At 37.1% G+C, this 17,241-nt stretch overlaps 1 protein-coding gene across 1 annotated transcript in view; it reads left to right on the top strand.

Annotated features, from left to right (window-relative positions):
* Nucleotides 1-16,990, top strand: part of LOC114355504 (uncharacterized) — a 51,808-nt gene extending 34,818 nt beyond the window's left edge. Inside the window, exons 2-14 of the mRNA XM_028308372.1 lie at nucleotides 13,471-13,649; nucleotides 13,782-13,918; nucleotides 14,007-14,182; nucleotides 14,265-14,369; nucleotides 14,536-14,693; nucleotides 14,776-14,880; nucleotides 14,956-15,126; nucleotides 15,211-15,403; nucleotides 15,513-15,675; nucleotides 15,816-15,944; nucleotides 16,075-16,200; nucleotides 16,612-16,728; nucleotides 16,962-16,990. Coding sequence (XP_028164173.1) covers nucleotides 13,471-13,649; nucleotides 13,782-13,918; nucleotides 14,007-14,182; nucleotides 14,265-14,369; nucleotides 14,536-14,693; nucleotides 14,776-14,880; nucleotides 14,956-15,126; nucleotides 15,211-15,403; nucleotides 15,513-15,675; nucleotides 15,816-15,944; nucleotides 16,075-16,200; nucleotides 16,612-16,710 — 1,741 coding nt within the window. The 3' untranslated portion in view covers nucleotides 16,711-16,728; nucleotides 16,962-16,990. The remainder of the gene's footprint in view (nucleotides 1-13,470; nucleotides 13,650-13,781; nucleotides 13,919-14,006; nucleotides 14,183-14,264; nucleotides 14,370-14,535; nucleotides 14,694-14,775; nucleotides 14,881-14,955; nucleotides 15,127-15,210; nucleotides 15,404-15,512; nucleotides 15,676-15,815; nucleotides 15,945-16,074; nucleotides 16,201-16,611; nucleotides 16,729-16,961) is intronic.
* The last annotated feature ends 251 nt before the right edge of the window (nucleotides 16,991-17,241 follow it).

Genomic DNA, 17,241 nt, shown 5'->3' with positions numbered 1-17,241 from the left:
CGAAATTTTTAGAGAACTCTAATTAGGTGTTTCATTATATTGTATGCTTGTTATTTTCATGAACAAATTAAATATGATTGTGTGTGTACATTTAAAATTATGCACAATTGAGTTCTCCTTCTTTATTGAATATCATTACCAAAGTCTTACCCAAAGGCATATTCCCTTTAAGAAAACGATGCCCAAAAGTATTTTGGGTAAGATTAAACCGAGCTTTTGTATCACAATAATAATGGCCGGCTGTTTACTGCTATCTACAAAAATACTTTAAACTTTTGTAATTGCTCGACTTTCACGAATTTCAATGGGACTTGAATTTAATTTGGCAGACGAGATATTTCAAAGTTATGGCCAAGATGGACATTGTTATTAAGATAAGCCCTACTTTTTATCTGGAGCTTTTTATGGAATGTTGCAATTGGACGTTTAGCGGTGTTGTGAATTAAGATTGATCTACGTATTCGAGAAAATGGTAATCTTAAAACATTGAATATAGGGGCATTTCAGGCGAAGCGGACAGCGAAAATTAAGACAGGTTTTGGATTTTGTTCATATTTGGATTAAATGTACTGCTATATGACCTGAATGGATGTGCATCATTATAATTTTTTTATGAAGCTTAGTTTATTTTTTATGAGCGTTCAAAAAATTGGTAAAATTTTAGGAACAGATTTTTCAGAAGCTATTACTGCTATTATTACATTTGATTAAAAATAAACTAACCATTGGACTTTTGAGAATAAATAACTGTGTTTCTTACTATTTACTACAAATTTGAAATTTCTTTTTTGTTCACATAGAAAACCGGAAGTAAAGTTTTAAAATCGAATTTTACAAAACTTCGGGATTTTTAAAATTTAAAATTTTTATTTTATAATATACCTAGTAGTCTATTAATAACGTGTGTAAAGTTGTAGAATGGAGTCTGTATTGGTTTTTGATTTAGACGCTGTACAGTACGAGCGCACTAGAGGTACTGTATAAAAAATATTTGTTCGAAAATAACTGAAACGTTAATATTGTTGCATGCATACTCTTAAACAATTATAATTTTGACTCGGCGAACTTTGTACCGTCTAACAGACAATGATTGTTGGCATTGATTATATATTACGTCGAAAACCTGACTTGATTTTCGCTGTCCGCTTCGCGTGAAATGCCCCTATATTAGTTTGCAGGACAGATTTATGTCTACTCGGGGTAGCAAGATTAAGTACACTTTTTACATAAATTGGTGACTCATTACTTTTATCTTGAGTAAAATGAAATAGAGAGAATAGTAGAGTAGAAAGAGTTATTTATCAATTTACCACCAAGTCAAATGTTTTATCATAAACATGAAGGTGGACGATCTGGTGAAGATCGCGGGAGTGCCTGGATGTGAGCGGTGCAAGACCGATCTTTGTGGAAATCCTTGGGGGAGGACTTTGTCCAGCAGTGGGTGTCTTTCAGCTGAAACGAACGAACCAACGAAACATGAATAAGTTACGCAGTTATTTTGGAATTTGATTATCACTATATCTATCTTACTATGGGCCTCATAAGAAGGCTCAAGGTCACTCAAAGGGCGATGGAGCGGGCCATGCTTGGAGTTTCCCTGCGTGATCGAATCAGAAATGAGGAGATCCGCAGGCGAACCAAAGTGACCGACATAGCTCGCAGAATTGCTAAAACCAAGTGGCAGTGGGCGGGGCACATAGCTCGTAGAGACGATGGCCGTTGGGGCAGAAAAGTTCTCGAGTGGCGACCACGGGCTGGAAGACGTAGCGTGGGCAGGCCTCCTACTAGGTGGACCGACGATCTCGTAAAGGTCGCGGGAAGAGCCTGGATGCGGGCAGCGCAGGACCGTGCATTGTGGAAAACCTTGGAGGAGGCCTTTGTCCAGCAGTGGACGTCATTTGGCTGAAACGAACGAACGAACGAACGATATCTATCTATACAGGGTGGAATTTTCTAATGCCACCTGAAGGGAAACTACTCTTAATATTGCAGATAGAAAAATTTTCTGAAAGAAAACTTTCCTTTATTTTTGAAAAGAAATAGAACTGCATTCAAAGATTTCCAAAAAATTGCTTGCCACACCCGGGAATCGAACCAACTAAAATATGTTAAAAATTACACCCTGTATTTTTATTGCATCGATCGTTAGGGTCAAGTATAAGGATGAAATCTCTCTAACAAACTTGATAAATCAAATGAAAGGAAATCCATAAAATCTTAAATTATTTTAATTATGTACAGAAAATTGTATGGTATGGTAGTGAATTTTCGAAAAAATTTCGAAAATCTATGAATGCAGTTCTCTTTCTTTTCAAAAATAAAGGAATGTTTTCTTTCAGTAAAATTTTCTATCTGCAGTATTAAGAGTACTTTACCTCCAGGTGGCATTACAAAATTCCACTCTGTATAAGTATGTGATGCGTCGACAATAACCCAAAATGACAGAGCTTGTTTGATCTTCATTGTAAGGACAGATTAACGTTAAGGTTAGAGCCTTTTCAAAGAAACAAAATAAGAATGGAAAAGGATCGTTGATCAAAACATACCACGTTCATACGAATAAATTCTCTTATGATTTACTAGCTTTCCGCCCGCGGCTTCGCCCGCGTGGAATTTTATCTGTCACAGAAAAACTTTATATCGCGCGTCCCTGTTTCAAAAACCGGGATAAAAATTATTCTATGTCTTTTCCCGGGACTCAAACTATCTCTGTGCCAAATTTCATCAAAATCGGTTCAGTGGTTTAGGCGTGAAAGAGAGACAGACAGACAGACTTACTTTCGCATTTATAATATTAGTACCTATAGAAAAAAACCAATTCAATCAGTTTTCTTCCGTGTAAATCAAAGTTTTGATTTAAAAATAATCTCAGAAATTAAATAAATTTAATTCTAAAGGAAATTGGATTGTAAGAAAATAATTAACCAAAGTTAATCAGTGAGTTGTCGCAAAGGTTCTTTTAAGACTCATAATTAAGATTCAAGAAATGATTCTCAGTTTTGGGTTCTACTTATTGAATATAGAGCAAAGTTTAATTGATTTCTACATAAATAAAATCAAAGGTAGAGAAGAATGAATAAACATCAAGGCATTACGTTTGATCAAAAGCGATTACGGTTGCTCTCTGTAGTTCATATAAAAATCCAATCATATCGTTTGTTTGTTCGTTTCAGCCAAATGATTTTCATCTGGAACTTGGCCTCCCTAAAAGATTTCCATAACGACCCTGCGTTTATTTTTCTGCGCTACCCGCATCCAAGCTTCCTGTGACCTTCATCAGACCGACAGTATACATAGTAGGAGACCTGCGCACACTACGTCTTGCGTTCATTCGAGAACTTTTCTGTCAACCACCACCTGAATACAGTCGTTTCTACGAGCTATATTGATTCTTCTTCTTCCTCGGCCTCTCACTGGTGAAGATTGCGACAACATAGTGTACTTCCACAGACTGCGGTCATAAGCTGTGTGGACCGCACCATGCAAGCTTCCGCCCACCGTCTTCCTCACCGCGTCTGACCATCTGGTCGGTGTCCTGCCTCGAGTACGTCTAATTTGTTTCTCCAGACAATGCCTTAGAGACGCATAGCTATGTTGATTAAATTATTTTAATATCTATATCTTTAACCTGTAGGTATACAAATATCTATCAAATTAACTATCAAATAGTTCGACCACTATCCATTCATCGGGACACACATTCCCTCAATACCCATATTAATTAGTCACAGCTGGTACCCAACTTCTGGCTCGTCAAAATAAACACCAGTAACAGTTCAATAACTTTTAATTATAACCACCGGGGACCGGTAAACATCGCCCAACTTTGAGCGAGCAAACATTTTCTGCCCGAAAATAGTGTGTCTAGGCGTCCGGGTTATGGCGGACACCATTAGGAATTTTCGTGTCGTCTACGGTCAAAGCACACAGCATTGTTAGGAATTTTACATTAAACATGACGTCTTTTAAATGCTTAGACGTAAGTAGATGGTATCCAGGCTGTCTGAACTTGATGGTCGCTAAACTTGACACATTAAGGATTTTTGGATGTCCGGGTTTTATTTTCATTTGACTAGTTTACTTTGTAAGCGCTGAGCTACCTCTAGCTGCTACTATACCGCAAAAAACAGCCACAGACCTGCTTAAAATAATAAAATTTTGGGTTACAAAATGGTCGTACTAACGAGTTATAATAATCGATTGTTCCGTTTATATAAATGATATTTTTATTTATGGGTCCAACGCGGTTCTAACTCAAATTATCCGACTATACTGACAGGCATGTCCGGCTAAAATAATTGGCCACCCTATCCATAGGTACGTCGTGGAAGTTACTCGTATGTGCCGAAAAATGTTATGCGGTCGCAGCGGTCAGAAAGCCGATTTTCCAATTTTGAATTTGAGGTCTGTTTTGACATTTGAACTGTCATTCCTATTATTTCTATTACCTTGTATTATATTCAGGTGGAGAGACCACCTGAATATAATGTCAATTGTTATAAAGTTGTGGGATTGTTTGTATATTTTGATATGGATTTAATGTCAGATTATCCTTATACTCTTTTTAGAGTTCCGTTGTCTTGAAAATGAACACTTATAGTTTTTACATTTTTTTTCAATCAACTATTAGCTCACTTTTCTTTTCCATGGCTGGAGAGAACGCTGTCATACCATAAGACCGCTTGGCTTGTGTCGTTCCATTTTGTAAATAGTTTAACAGTTTTATCAGTATGTACGAACTCTACTCACTCTATTTTAATCACTGACCAGACTACAGTCTACAAATTAATGTTCTGCGGCCAAATTAAGTTAGTTAACAACTCACAATACGTTATCTGCATTTTTAATAAAGTTCCAAACATATTTTGACTAAATTGAGTACCTTATCACAAAAAACAAGCTCTACTGGAAACGCGTAATCTAAAATGAAGGAAATAAATTTCCCTCTAAAATAATCTCCGGACCTTGAACAAGGTATCCACTCTCAAAAACAGGGCTGCGTATAATTAGCGGTCGTGTGACAGACAACCATGATGGAAAAGTACAGTCTGCCCTTCCTAACCAAATAACACTTAAAACGCCCTTACTCAAACGATAACATACCTTGTTCACCAAAGTTAAGGTATACCGTGTTTAGCACACTTTTATTGCCAACTGTGCAGCCTCAGACCCTTGGACAAGCGAAGTAGATGCAGTAGGTTCGTGGCAAGATACGTTCTGTGCCAACATTGAAGAACAACGGACAGTTATTAAAAAGTTGAACGGTTAATATTAACTATACAATCATTATGATCTCAAGATATCTTATGATAATAATAATATGTTTATCTTTCTCTTTTGTCTTTCATTTCTTAAAAATGTTTAGTTACGACGATATCCCTTTCCCTTCACACTCAACATCATACATAAGTACTAAAGCTGGGTTGCACCATCTTAATTTAGCTTTGACAACATCAAAAATCTGTCAAACTCCATACAAAAAACACTGGTTATCGTTATATTATAGTCACGGTCAAAGTTAGGTGGTGCAACTCAGCCTAAGCCTACTCCATGAACTCTCTAGTGTTGCTCAGCGACTGTTTTCATGCACTAACATCACAGTATCCTAGCTGAACGAACGAAAAGTGCTGAATACGAAGTCCTTAGCATCCTGATCATAAAGTTCAAATTGCAGTCATCAGGGAAACAGAAGCACTTCAGTATTGTAAAAGTAAAAAGGAGTTTTTATAAAAGGAAACAGTGTGAATTAAATTGTATTTGGTTTATTTTATTTTATGTTAATAAACCTTTTTTTCGTTGTAACATTAAAGCCAAGCAGTAAAAAATCAAAAAGATTTTCTGTTTTGGGATTTTAAAGTAATTTTAATAGTTTAGTTGGGCGGGTATTTCTCGTGAATGAGACTTTCTCTTACAAACACGGCACGTCGTAAGTGATCTGTTAATAATATCTTTAATTGGTCTAAAATAGAATAACTTAAACCTTTTACCTTCTCTACATCAATAGGTACTTAACACACAGCTAGTTACATTATTTATTTCTTTAAACTTTTTAATATCACAAGTTATAAATAAATCCAAACAAAGAACTTTTTCTTCATTTTTCAACCAAGCAAATGCATCTCTTCAAAAGTTTGTTTGCATTTCTTCACGGTTTGTGATCTCTCTCCGCTAAATTGTAAACAACTTCTAAAATTACACCTCTGTACAAAGCTGAAGCTGTTTGTAATACATTAATAAAACATATAAAAAAATCAAATTTTAATAAGTAACACATTTGCTTTAAATTAACATGTTAGTTTGTTCTCTTAGCGAGACTCGGTAACTAATGATTGCTTGGCTGTAGCCTGTATGTCATAGTGTCTTTTCCGCAAGAAATTATATAAAAAACCTATTTTTTTAGGACTGTGTTAAAACTGTCGTGATCGAACTTCATTTAAGTTGTGTGCAATTGTAACTGGTTCATAGATTTGCAAGCGATTTGCAGCAGTATGTTTCCTATGAATAAGTGATATTGTATGTACGAACTGTACATAATAATAAATCAATATAACTTTTTTGTATGTAATCAGTACAATTTATACAATTTACCTACCAGCTAAAGCAAAGTCAAAGCCACACGCTCACAATTAAGACGGCATCACACAGCGTAAAACATTTACCGGCGCTGATTATTTAAATCAGGTCGATTCTGTATTCCTTCGCGATTGAGTAAAGGGAGCTATGCAAATGGAGGCAGGATCTGGGCTTTGACACAAGTTTTAGCGGATTTTTAGACTATCATTATCTTTTTATTTCAGTCTTTATCGCAATTAATTAATATCCTTCCAAGTTTTTTTGGCGTTTCTAGTGTTTATAAACATTTCATTTGCTACCAATGTATAATTTTTCAGATACATTCCTTACTTTTCTCAAGCTCTGGTTTTCGTTTTAGCCGAATAACGTCCAACCTGGACAGAGGACTCACCCAAAGCTTTCCAGAACGAGCGTTCCTGCGCCGCCCGCATCCAGATACTTCTCGTGACCTTCACCATATCGTCGTTCCATCTAGTTTCTTTAGCTTTTGTCGAAAATCTTAAATGTTTAAATTTTGTTTTGATTTAGGTACCCAAACAAAAATGTTTTCATCGAGAAATTATTTTAGAAGCATTTCATTACTTTTGTAATTTCTTGCAAAATGGTAGATTACCTGCGTTCTTTATCTATCGATGACAAAATCTAGTTTAAAATTCATAACATACCAAACAGATTGAGTTATTTAATCAGTTTGAATCCATAACAAGTGATGGAAACTGCGGTGAAATTGGAGCTCGAAATTAAATTAATCCTTGCATTGATCAGATTCCGCTATTTACAAAGGTAAACTATTGCTTTTGAATCCGGTAATTGATAAACAATGGTTTCAAGCAGTGAAACATTCTACACGCAAATATCCGGCAATTTCAATATCACTGAGTTTTCTGAGTTTAGGAATGGATTAATATACATTTGTGTTTGAAGTGCGAACTCTCAGAATGAGCGGTCAGTGGTTTTTAACAATTTGTCAGTGGCCTGCCTTAGCGGTTCATGTTCTATGTGGTCGCGAATTTTAACTTTAAATAAACATTATTTATTTACATTTTCTCTATGTAGGTATCACTTTATGTTACCAGCACATCAGACCCTATATTTTTGTTGCAAAAAACATAGAACCTTAAAGACAGTTAAAAAAACATAAAGATGGTAGAGAAGTATGAAAAAAGTATTGAAATAGATATATGTGACTCATGTTTTCTAAGAACTTATTGCTTAGCTTGCTTATAGCTTAAGAAGAAGATATTGCTTAGTTGAAAAATAATAAAGTATAACAAAGCGATACCTACACAAGCGTAATTCTTATCATAATAATTAACTTTTTTAAGAAAATATAACCGACTTCAAATGCGTGAACACAAAAAAAACTAAAAATTAAAAACAATTGATAATACCTATTCAACAAAAAAATAATCGTTCAAATTGGTTCATAATTATAATCGGCCGAGATATTGCGTATAAAAAAGTTCATCCCCAATTTTCCACCCTTGGGGGTGAAATATTTTCTTCAAATTCGCATGAAACCACCCTTTTGATAATACCTATTCAACAAAAAAAAATATCGTTCAAATTGGTTTATAATCGGCGGAGATATTGCGTATAAAAAAGTTCATCCCCAATTTTCCACCCTTGGGGGTTGTTTTTTTTATTATTATATTTAAATGGGACCACCCTTGACCTATACGCCGAAAAAAGATTTGTTCAAATCGGTTCATAATTGACGGAGTTATCGCGTAACAAACAGAAAAAAAAACATACGGGTCGAATTGAGAACCTCCTCCTTTTTTTGAAGTCGGTTGAAAATAAGTTAAATTTGAGTGTTTCTGTATATATTATGTAGGTATACGCAATTCAAAGCATTTCGCTTATGCCCTGCGCGCGGGCGCAGCGACCGAATGGAATAGAAAATGAGATCATTCCGACTCCGGCGACACTCACGCGTTTTTGTGCCTTTGTCTTTAGTCTTCACATTACCGACTGAGTGTCTCGAACGCTGACGTTACAACTGACGGCGCTTTGGGAGCGTGATCATTTGCTGACGCTTCCAAATAAGTGAAAAGTCAAATACTGGAACGTACCTTTTGGCTGCAAAACTGAGTATTCAGCTTTGCAATTTTTACTTGGTTGATAGTACATTCGACAAACACTGTTGTCCCAAAACGGCAACTAATTTTAGCTGTAAGAGATGCGATGGTGTGACGTCGTGTCAATATTTAAGGGAGAGTCCGCTAATTTGGACCAGATTTTTTTTGTAATCCCATTTTACACATAGTTTTCTTTTGTTTTTGCTAATGTCCATGGTATATAATAAAAGATACATTATTCAACTTACTATTTCATAAGTATTAATTAACATGATTGTTGTATATTTAGCACAAATCAACAAAGTACGAGTTCAGAGCTTCGGTCCAATTTAGCCAACCGGTTCGATAATTTGTACCACAGGGTTACTAAATTGGATTTCAATAAATTTCAAGCCTATAAAAAAACTATGGCAAAATATTATACGATACATTCTTAACAAATTAGGAAACGAAAAGGAACAGTAGTTAATAACATAGACAATCGATATTGTTTTACACGTTATCACGATTTTGAGTACAAGTTTTGTAATTCCAATTATCGTAACGCACACTTGTACCTAATCTACTTTGCCAGTCTTTTGCTTTCATTTATTGTTAGTCAAACATAACTACGCTATTATAACTTCAAAATATGATTTACTAAAAAAAATTTCAAAATCCTTTGGTAAAGTTCCATACAACTTGATGTGGTACAATTTAGCCAACTAGGTGATAGTGCTTTTAAAAAATCGGTAAAAAATATAGCTTATAAATACCGAAAAATGTTTCAAATAATTGTAATCCACACTAATTTACGCTTCTAAATAATATATAAGAAACACGCTGTGATTAAATTTAACAAAATTACAAACTAAATATGTATTGTCAAAAGTTACTTGAAAACAATGAAAAAATACTTTTCAAAATAAAACACACGTGTTTGTTGTCACAGCAAAAACCACATGGCCGATATTAATTTATTTTAGTTGTGTATCGCTGAGTGTTGCAATTACAGACATTCAATAAATACTTTACGAAATATGAGGGTGGTACAATTTACCCGGCGGTACAATATACCGAACTCTCCTTATGAAGAAGTTTACCTTACAGACACGATATCACAATATTGTGGCGTCTATGTGATTGCAATAGATGTAGTTTTTGATGCACTGGCAACTGTAGGAGAAACCAAGGTGAGATGTGACATTCACGATATTCTGGACTTCGTTCGTTTCAGCCGAAAGACGTCCACTGCTGGACAAAGGCCTCCCCCAAGGAACTTATCCTACTAATATCCTACTAATATTATAAATGTGAAAGTTTGGATGTCTGGATGTCTGAATATCTAGATGTCTGGACGTTTGTTACTCTTTCACGCAAAAACTACTGAACGGATTTTGATGAAACTTTACAGTATTATTGTTTATAACCGGTAACCAGTATAACAAAGGCACAACTTATGACGATATGTGACAAACTCCTATAAACTCCTCGCGCTAGGTATGTTCCGTTTTATATTAAAGGCTGCAAAAGCAATTTAGGTCACTATGCCACCATGAACAGACTCCAAAGACAGTATAACAGTCTAACAAGGAACCTCGATCTTGATCTAGATGTCTTTCGGGACAAGCTATCTTCATTTAAGCGCAAAATCCTAAACAGCTTCGCATCGAGTCGCTGGCGAAATGTTATTCCAGCTAAATAATACTCGCTGAAGAAACTCTTTTCTTTAAGTGTAGACACAGTTTATGTATAAGTCCACTATTGCATGCCGTGGCAACCTATAATTAAGGCAGCACTTAGATTAAGTTAAATACGTTGTAAATATTGATTGTCTTCCAGTGTATGTCTTGTTGGTTGTCCTATTAAATAAATAAAATAAAATAAACTAAATTTCACGCGGGTGAAGCCGCGGGCAAAAGCTAATAAGTTATAACTATGCACGTGTTTTACTTCAATCTCGAGCTAACAATTGCACACTGTTTGCGAGGTCGCTGATAGTTGATAGGTTTCCAAAAATCGTCAATTTCACAACTCTCCTCTATCACAACTCACTTCGACCTCTCCCACTTTAACACGACAGTAGAAACGAGCTCTGTTATATTTCAAAACTACGCTGCAGCGAAATTGAGAAAATACAACCGGTCACCACCGGGACTGCGTCGTACTGCAATATTTCAACTTTCAGGCTACCATGTTGAAGTTTGAGAACGCTAGTCTCACACGTTTGCTTATTAGAATGTGTGGAGCATGCCGCAGTGTTGCGATGATACGATTCCCTGTTTAAATTAGAAAAGGATTTATATTTATTGTTTTAAACTTTCATGATCACTAACATAATAATAATTATTATTACTGACGGGATTTCTACCATGTACCTTAATTTTGAGTTTCCGATATTTCGGCATTGTTGCTTGCAAGCGTCTTAGTCACGGAGTAACTGAGGAAACTTGCGGGTGAGATGTTATGGGCAGACATATAAAGTATTTCTATTAGCACTTTCTTTTCGCATCTTAGGCTGGGTTGCACCATCTTACGTTAACTTTAACAAACGTTAAAAGTTTGTCAAACCCCGTACGAAAAACATCGGTGGCAGTCACGGTCAAAATAAGGTGGTGCAACTCAGCCTTAGTAAAAACCATGACTGCGGTTTTTGTTTTTAGATGTCCTTAATTTCTAAAATAAATTCTCTAATCTGTCTATGGCTTCTTAACGTCATGGATTTTATAATACCTACAGTTTTCATCAACAAATAGAGCAGTTCAAGAGGAAGATTTAAATTCATTTATGCATACCATGCGAAGCCAATCGCTAGTATTAATACTTTAACACAATAACCATTTAGTAGCTCGCAGAATTGCGAAAATCAAGTGGCAGTGGGCGGGACACATAGCTCGTAGCCACGCGACCACGGGCTGGAAGACGTAGCGTGGGCAGGCCTCCTACTAGATGGACCGACGATCTAGTAAAGGTCGCGGGAAGAGCCTGGATGCGGGCAGCGCAGCCGCAGGACCGTGCATAGTGGAAAACCTTGGAGGTGGCCTTTGTCCAGCAGTGGACGTCATTTGGATGAAACGCAACACCAAACGGCCGACAACACAACCATTTAGTAAAAAGTTACAAAACATTTTTAGTAAACATTTCCGATATGGAATTAAAAATGTATACGAAAACGGCACAAAGAGGTGAATGTTAGAAGGGACGTCAATAGAGCAAAACTAAAAAATGGTCGCGCTGCAAATTGTGTGTTGTTCGGTGAAGTTCGACGGTCGTTATCGGCTACGAGAGCACCGGCGATGTAGAAGCAATTGAAGAGACAAAATAATAATAATAAAATGATGTGACTATCTAAATCTAAATATACATAACTCAAATATATACTGGCCATACGTTGCCGACTAGAGTAAAAAGTTGTTTGGATCATTTTATTCTAAAATTAGATAGAAGTAAAAACTCTGCATCTATAAACGTTTTNGATGATACCGCTATAGTTTTCTCTGGTTCAACATGGGATGAAGTACACACAGTTGCTAAAAAGGGTCTCGCAGATGTAGCTCACTGGTTGGATAATAATCTATTGACTCTAAATGCATCTAAAACGAAATATATCTGCTTTACAAAGATCAATAGCACTCAACCTGATTTGAAGTACCAAATAAAAATTCACTCATGTAATGACATCGCCAGCCTAACTTGCTCTTGTAAAGCCATAGATAAAGTAGATAAAATTAAGTACCTTGGAGTAATGGTCGATCAACGCCTTACGTGGCATGCACATGTAGACTTATTAATAGGCAGAACCCGTAAGCTTTTATGGGTGTTTAAAACTCTGAGACACGTTGCCGACTCAGTCTTATTGAAACAAGTATATAAATCACTGGCTCAATCGGTCCTAAACTACTGCATTCCAGTCTGGGGTGGAACCACTAAAATCAAATTTTTAGAACTTGAACGGGCGCATAGATCCTTGCTAAAAGTTATCTTTTTTAAACGATACAGGTTTCCAACAGACGAACTATACTCCCAAAGCGGCCTCTTATCTGTAAGAAAGCTTTACGTCTTACAAGCTATTTTAAAACTTCACAGAAACTTACCCTTTAACCCAAATACTCAAAATAAAAGAAGAATCCTGAGTGTAGCACCTATGGCTCATGTAAAAACGGCTTATGCAAAAAGACAGTTTACTGCGAAACTGTCCACTTGCTAACAGCTATCCTACGAACATTTCTGAGCTCTTGCTGGACGTCGATACCAGTCAAATGACGATTTCGTAGAGAAGTTGACATGAAAAAACGGTTTTCCCTCTGCGATGTGCACCGGCAATGTTCAGAACTTGGTCTCGGGATAAAGCCACCGGTATCCCGAAAGCGTCTTCAAACTTTCGAAACCCAGGACTGGCTTATGTGGATCTGACGTGCGACAGCCCGCTGGCTGAGCCCTTCTTGCAATAGTGCAACGATATGTGCTGCTTCTGAAGGTGTAGAATCCCAGGTAAAGTGTCAAAAGAAGCGGAGATGTGTATGGATCAACGTGTGAAAGCAAAAATCCGAAAACACTTGCTTTTATGGGGGGTAAATAGGCCGCAACTCGCGACGTATCAAACAGTTGATACATGTCTTTTTCCTTACTTCTTCACATCAGCCGGGATATCTTTTTAAATACTGGTGTGATTTAAATGAATTTGATATCAATTTAAAGTTAGAAGTTTAATTTTTAAAATGGTGCTACTTTTTTTGTTAACAACAAATTGGTTAGTACACAAGATCGCGTGGAAACAACTTCATGTAAGTGATTCCATACTTTTGCTCTCAAGTGTATAACAATCATTATACTTCAGCGTTAGTTCTGTACAACCCGAATGGATGGATCAAGATATCAATGTAAAATATAAGCCCTCAGAATGGATTTCAAAGGATGAATTCACTTTACCAACATCTGCTGAATTGTGCCTCTTGGTCCCTATGCGTGATGAAGGTTCTACAGACGTTGGTGATGACAATATGATAACTGATCTGAGTAAGAACAAAATAATATTTATTTATGATTTACTAACGCGATAACGGCTAAAAATAGGGGGCCCCGGGCTAGTTGGGTAGTAAGAAATAGTCCATTTATCTAACGAAATCCTTAATTTTCTATGCATTGTAGATACTGTTGGAAAATACATTGTCCTACACAAGAATGACATCATCGATGTAGATGGAGAAAAAAATATGTTGAGCAAACGTGATGGAAATTATTCAGATTTCACAAGTATGCCCGAATCAAACGGTCGAAATGAACAGGTAAAGGTTAAGAGAAATACTTTCAGACTTTGTTAGGAAAAAAATATGGAATGCAAGTCGTTATTATTCGTCGTTGTCGTTTGTTAAGGGTCATCGTCGAGTTCTAGTTCGAGTTTCAAGAGCCTTACTCTCTGGGAATGAGGAAGATTTAAAAGTTTCTTCTCTTGGCTCGGAGCACTTCTTAACGTTACCACATCGGCATCCACATCATGCTCAAATTGACCTGGAAGCACGCGCCGATGAAAACCAACTTATTCGTGTTGGGTAAATTTAGATTTTGATTTGGAAATTATTGAAAATTTGTTAGTAGTTAACTTTGTAACCTTTTGGATGAATATTTTCTTAGATCGTCTGGAAGCATCAATACAATAGTAGCTGATAACTCGCGACGAACTCGTTCTGTGATAACAGTTCAAGCTACTAACAAGGGACTAGCTGCAGCTAGATTCAGGCAAGTCACTTTCTCCTTGGTATGGGGTATACAAAATTTAATTTAAATTTTTATACCTATTAGTTTCACTGGTTTAAGTATTTCAGAAAAGCTGTTATGTGTCTGCCAGTCCATAAAGTGTGTACCTATAGCACTTGTACTGTTTACTTTCTCACCAATTCTTCAGGGTTAAAGCTAGAGATTGTGGACCAGAAATGGCAAGTTTACTTAATCAGAAAGAGAGTGAGCTTGTGGCTGGTCCCACTCTGTTGCCACCTCGACATACGCAGCGTTTTCATCTTGAATTACCCACAGAACTTCCCGTTGACGTAGTGCATTGTTCAGGTAAAATAGTTAAGTATTTATGTAAGTATATTAACTTATGTAGCTTTTACAGTTGCAAAAATACGTAATATATTTTTAACAGTGGCATTAGTAAATGATGATGAAGAATCAGTCGCTGTGAGAGATGTCGCTATTAAGAAAGGGGATCGGTGCTTTTGCGTCTGGCATTGTGACTGTGTTTGTCTCAGTAAGTATGGTTAAACTGCTTCATGGATATACGGTTTTAATGAAGGTATACGTAAGTCCTTCGAACTGTCCTCAGATGAAGATCCAAAGTTGGTATGCCGAGAAATGGCAGATGCTCGACAAGTGGCCGCTGGACTTTCACCCCGCGAACGAAGCCGCCGGGCCCGGTCTGTCTGCTACCCCGATGTCGTGTCCTTGAATTTATTCGTGGTAGCAGTGGGTGTGCTCATGGCCTTATTGTTACTTGGTTAGTGCCATAAAGTGGACATCTCGAAAACGTTCAGAAATCATAATATTATGTACCTTTTTCAATGCAATAGTCTTTTTTCAGGACTAGCAAAAGCCTGTTTAGGCTTGTTCTGCCGATGCGTAGCTAAGTGGGGCTTGGACAAACTAATTCAAATGCCTCGCAAACTGGACCATTATTATGAGCCTGGCCTGAGCGGCCGCTGCGTCGTCTACGATGATGAAGGTTGGCCAGTACATCCTGATACCAAGAGACGCAGCGTTCGTCTAGTACCTAAGTATCTATTGTTATTTTTGTTCCGTTATTTGAAATAATTCAGAAGAAAAGTAGATACCGCGTACTTAGTCATTTGTATAATAGACCCAATCCAACTTATTTCTTTGTAGATTAGTGGAGTTCATATTGAACATAATATTTTTTATCACGGTGCCGTGTATAATGCTGCGCGATGCCGTAACGCAGTTGCTATGTCGGTCCTCACCGCGTCAATGTGGCGCCGCTCCAGATGGGAGAGATGACCAAAAATGCTTCAGCACTCATGACATGCAGGTATTTTAGGTATTCATCTTCCATAAGGTCTTTGAATAGTTCGAACAGTTAGGAATTGCACTTATTTTGAATATTAACGACTTCGTTGATGCGTATTTTGTCTCTTTCATGTTGGAAGTGCAATTCCTGGCTGTCCGTAGGGCCTGCAGCAGCGGTGGCGCCGGCGGCGCGGCGGGCTGCGGCGGTGGATGACTCCGCAAGCCGAGGACCTCTCGACTGACATTTGGAGCAAAGGACTTGCTACACGAAAATCTGTTGAATGTGAATTTGTAAGAAATACATAAACTAATAGAGTTGAACGTTTAATTCAATATCAGGCAATGTTATTTTAAACAATAATATTTAATGTGAAACTGAAGAATCTGAGAGGTCATAAACTACAAAAATACTAATTTTCAGATGCGACCTTTGCTACATGAACGACATCATAGGACTGGCGAAATTGTCTCTTCGTGCGTGGACTCGGAACAAGACGACACCGAATACGTTCTCAGGCAAATGCAGAAGAGCAAAGAGTCACTAGCAGTAAGTCAAGTCAATTATCAATACAATACTGGACCTTAGGTAGGAATTATTCATACTCGAGTAGCGCACGTTAATGTCCAATCGAATGGGAATCGCGCAGGCGCGGTTGCGGCTCAGGGTAGTAGGTAAAAGGTAGTAAGTACCGTCATTTTTCATCATGCAATGTTTTATGTAACGGCGCGCGCGCACGTGTGACTTTTGTCACCGTGTCAGTATTTCTCTCTTTTTCTCTTTTTAACGGTCCAAAAGAAACAGATTGGTTAAATTTGTTTCTTATTTAAGTAGGTAATAAAATAATAACGTTACCACTTCTTAGAAGGGACTCGAGGCACTTGCCTAATATTGTCTATGTTATGATCTCATAAGAAAGTTTTCATTAACGCTCGACTCAACAATGGATTTTATTTGCAGAGGAGCCAAAAGAAATTGAATGAATCGGGACCGTCATCCGCACGAAAGCCGCTGAATACTGAAAATAAGTTATCGCGTACCATAATCCGTCAAAATTAGATAAAATATTTATTTGCTACTAGCTTTCCGCCCGCGGCTTCGCCCGCGTGGAATTTTGTCTGTCACAGAAAAACTTTATCGCGCGCGTCCCTGTTTCAAAAACCGGGATAAAAACTATCCTATGTTCTTTCCCGGGACTCAAACTATCTCTATGCCAAATTTCATCAAAATCGGTTGCGAGGTTTAAGCGGGAAAGCGTAACAGACAGACAGACAGACAGAGTTACTTTCGCATTTATAATATTAGTTGGGATTGGTTACATTACATTCTTGTATTAGGTGCTAGCTTAACTGTTGCCCCATATTTTTAGTGGTGGTTACTTACAAATGTTCTATTAGATTTTACGTTATTTGTATTCAATATTTTAAAATAAATTTGTTATCTTATGAGAGTTTTTTACTTCATTACTTCAGGATTCGTCTCATTACGTTGAATTGGCTTAATAATAAAGGCTTTGCTTATAGCAGTCGCTGTGATGGGAGTCTGAGGTGAAGAAGAAAGTTGAGGTGTCTCAACTTTGATGGGACCTCT

This window comes from Ostrinia furnacalis, unplaced genomic scaffold, assembly GCF_004193835.3.
Source record: "Ostrinia furnacalis isolate ACB-3 unplaced genomic scaffold, ASM419383v2 OfSCF2415, whole genome shotgun sequence".
Taxonomy (NCBI): domain Eukaryota; kingdom Metazoa; phylum Arthropoda; class Insecta; order Lepidoptera; family Crambidae; genus Ostrinia; species Ostrinia furnacalis.
This window is presented reverse-complemented; position numbering and strand designations above follow the sequence as displayed.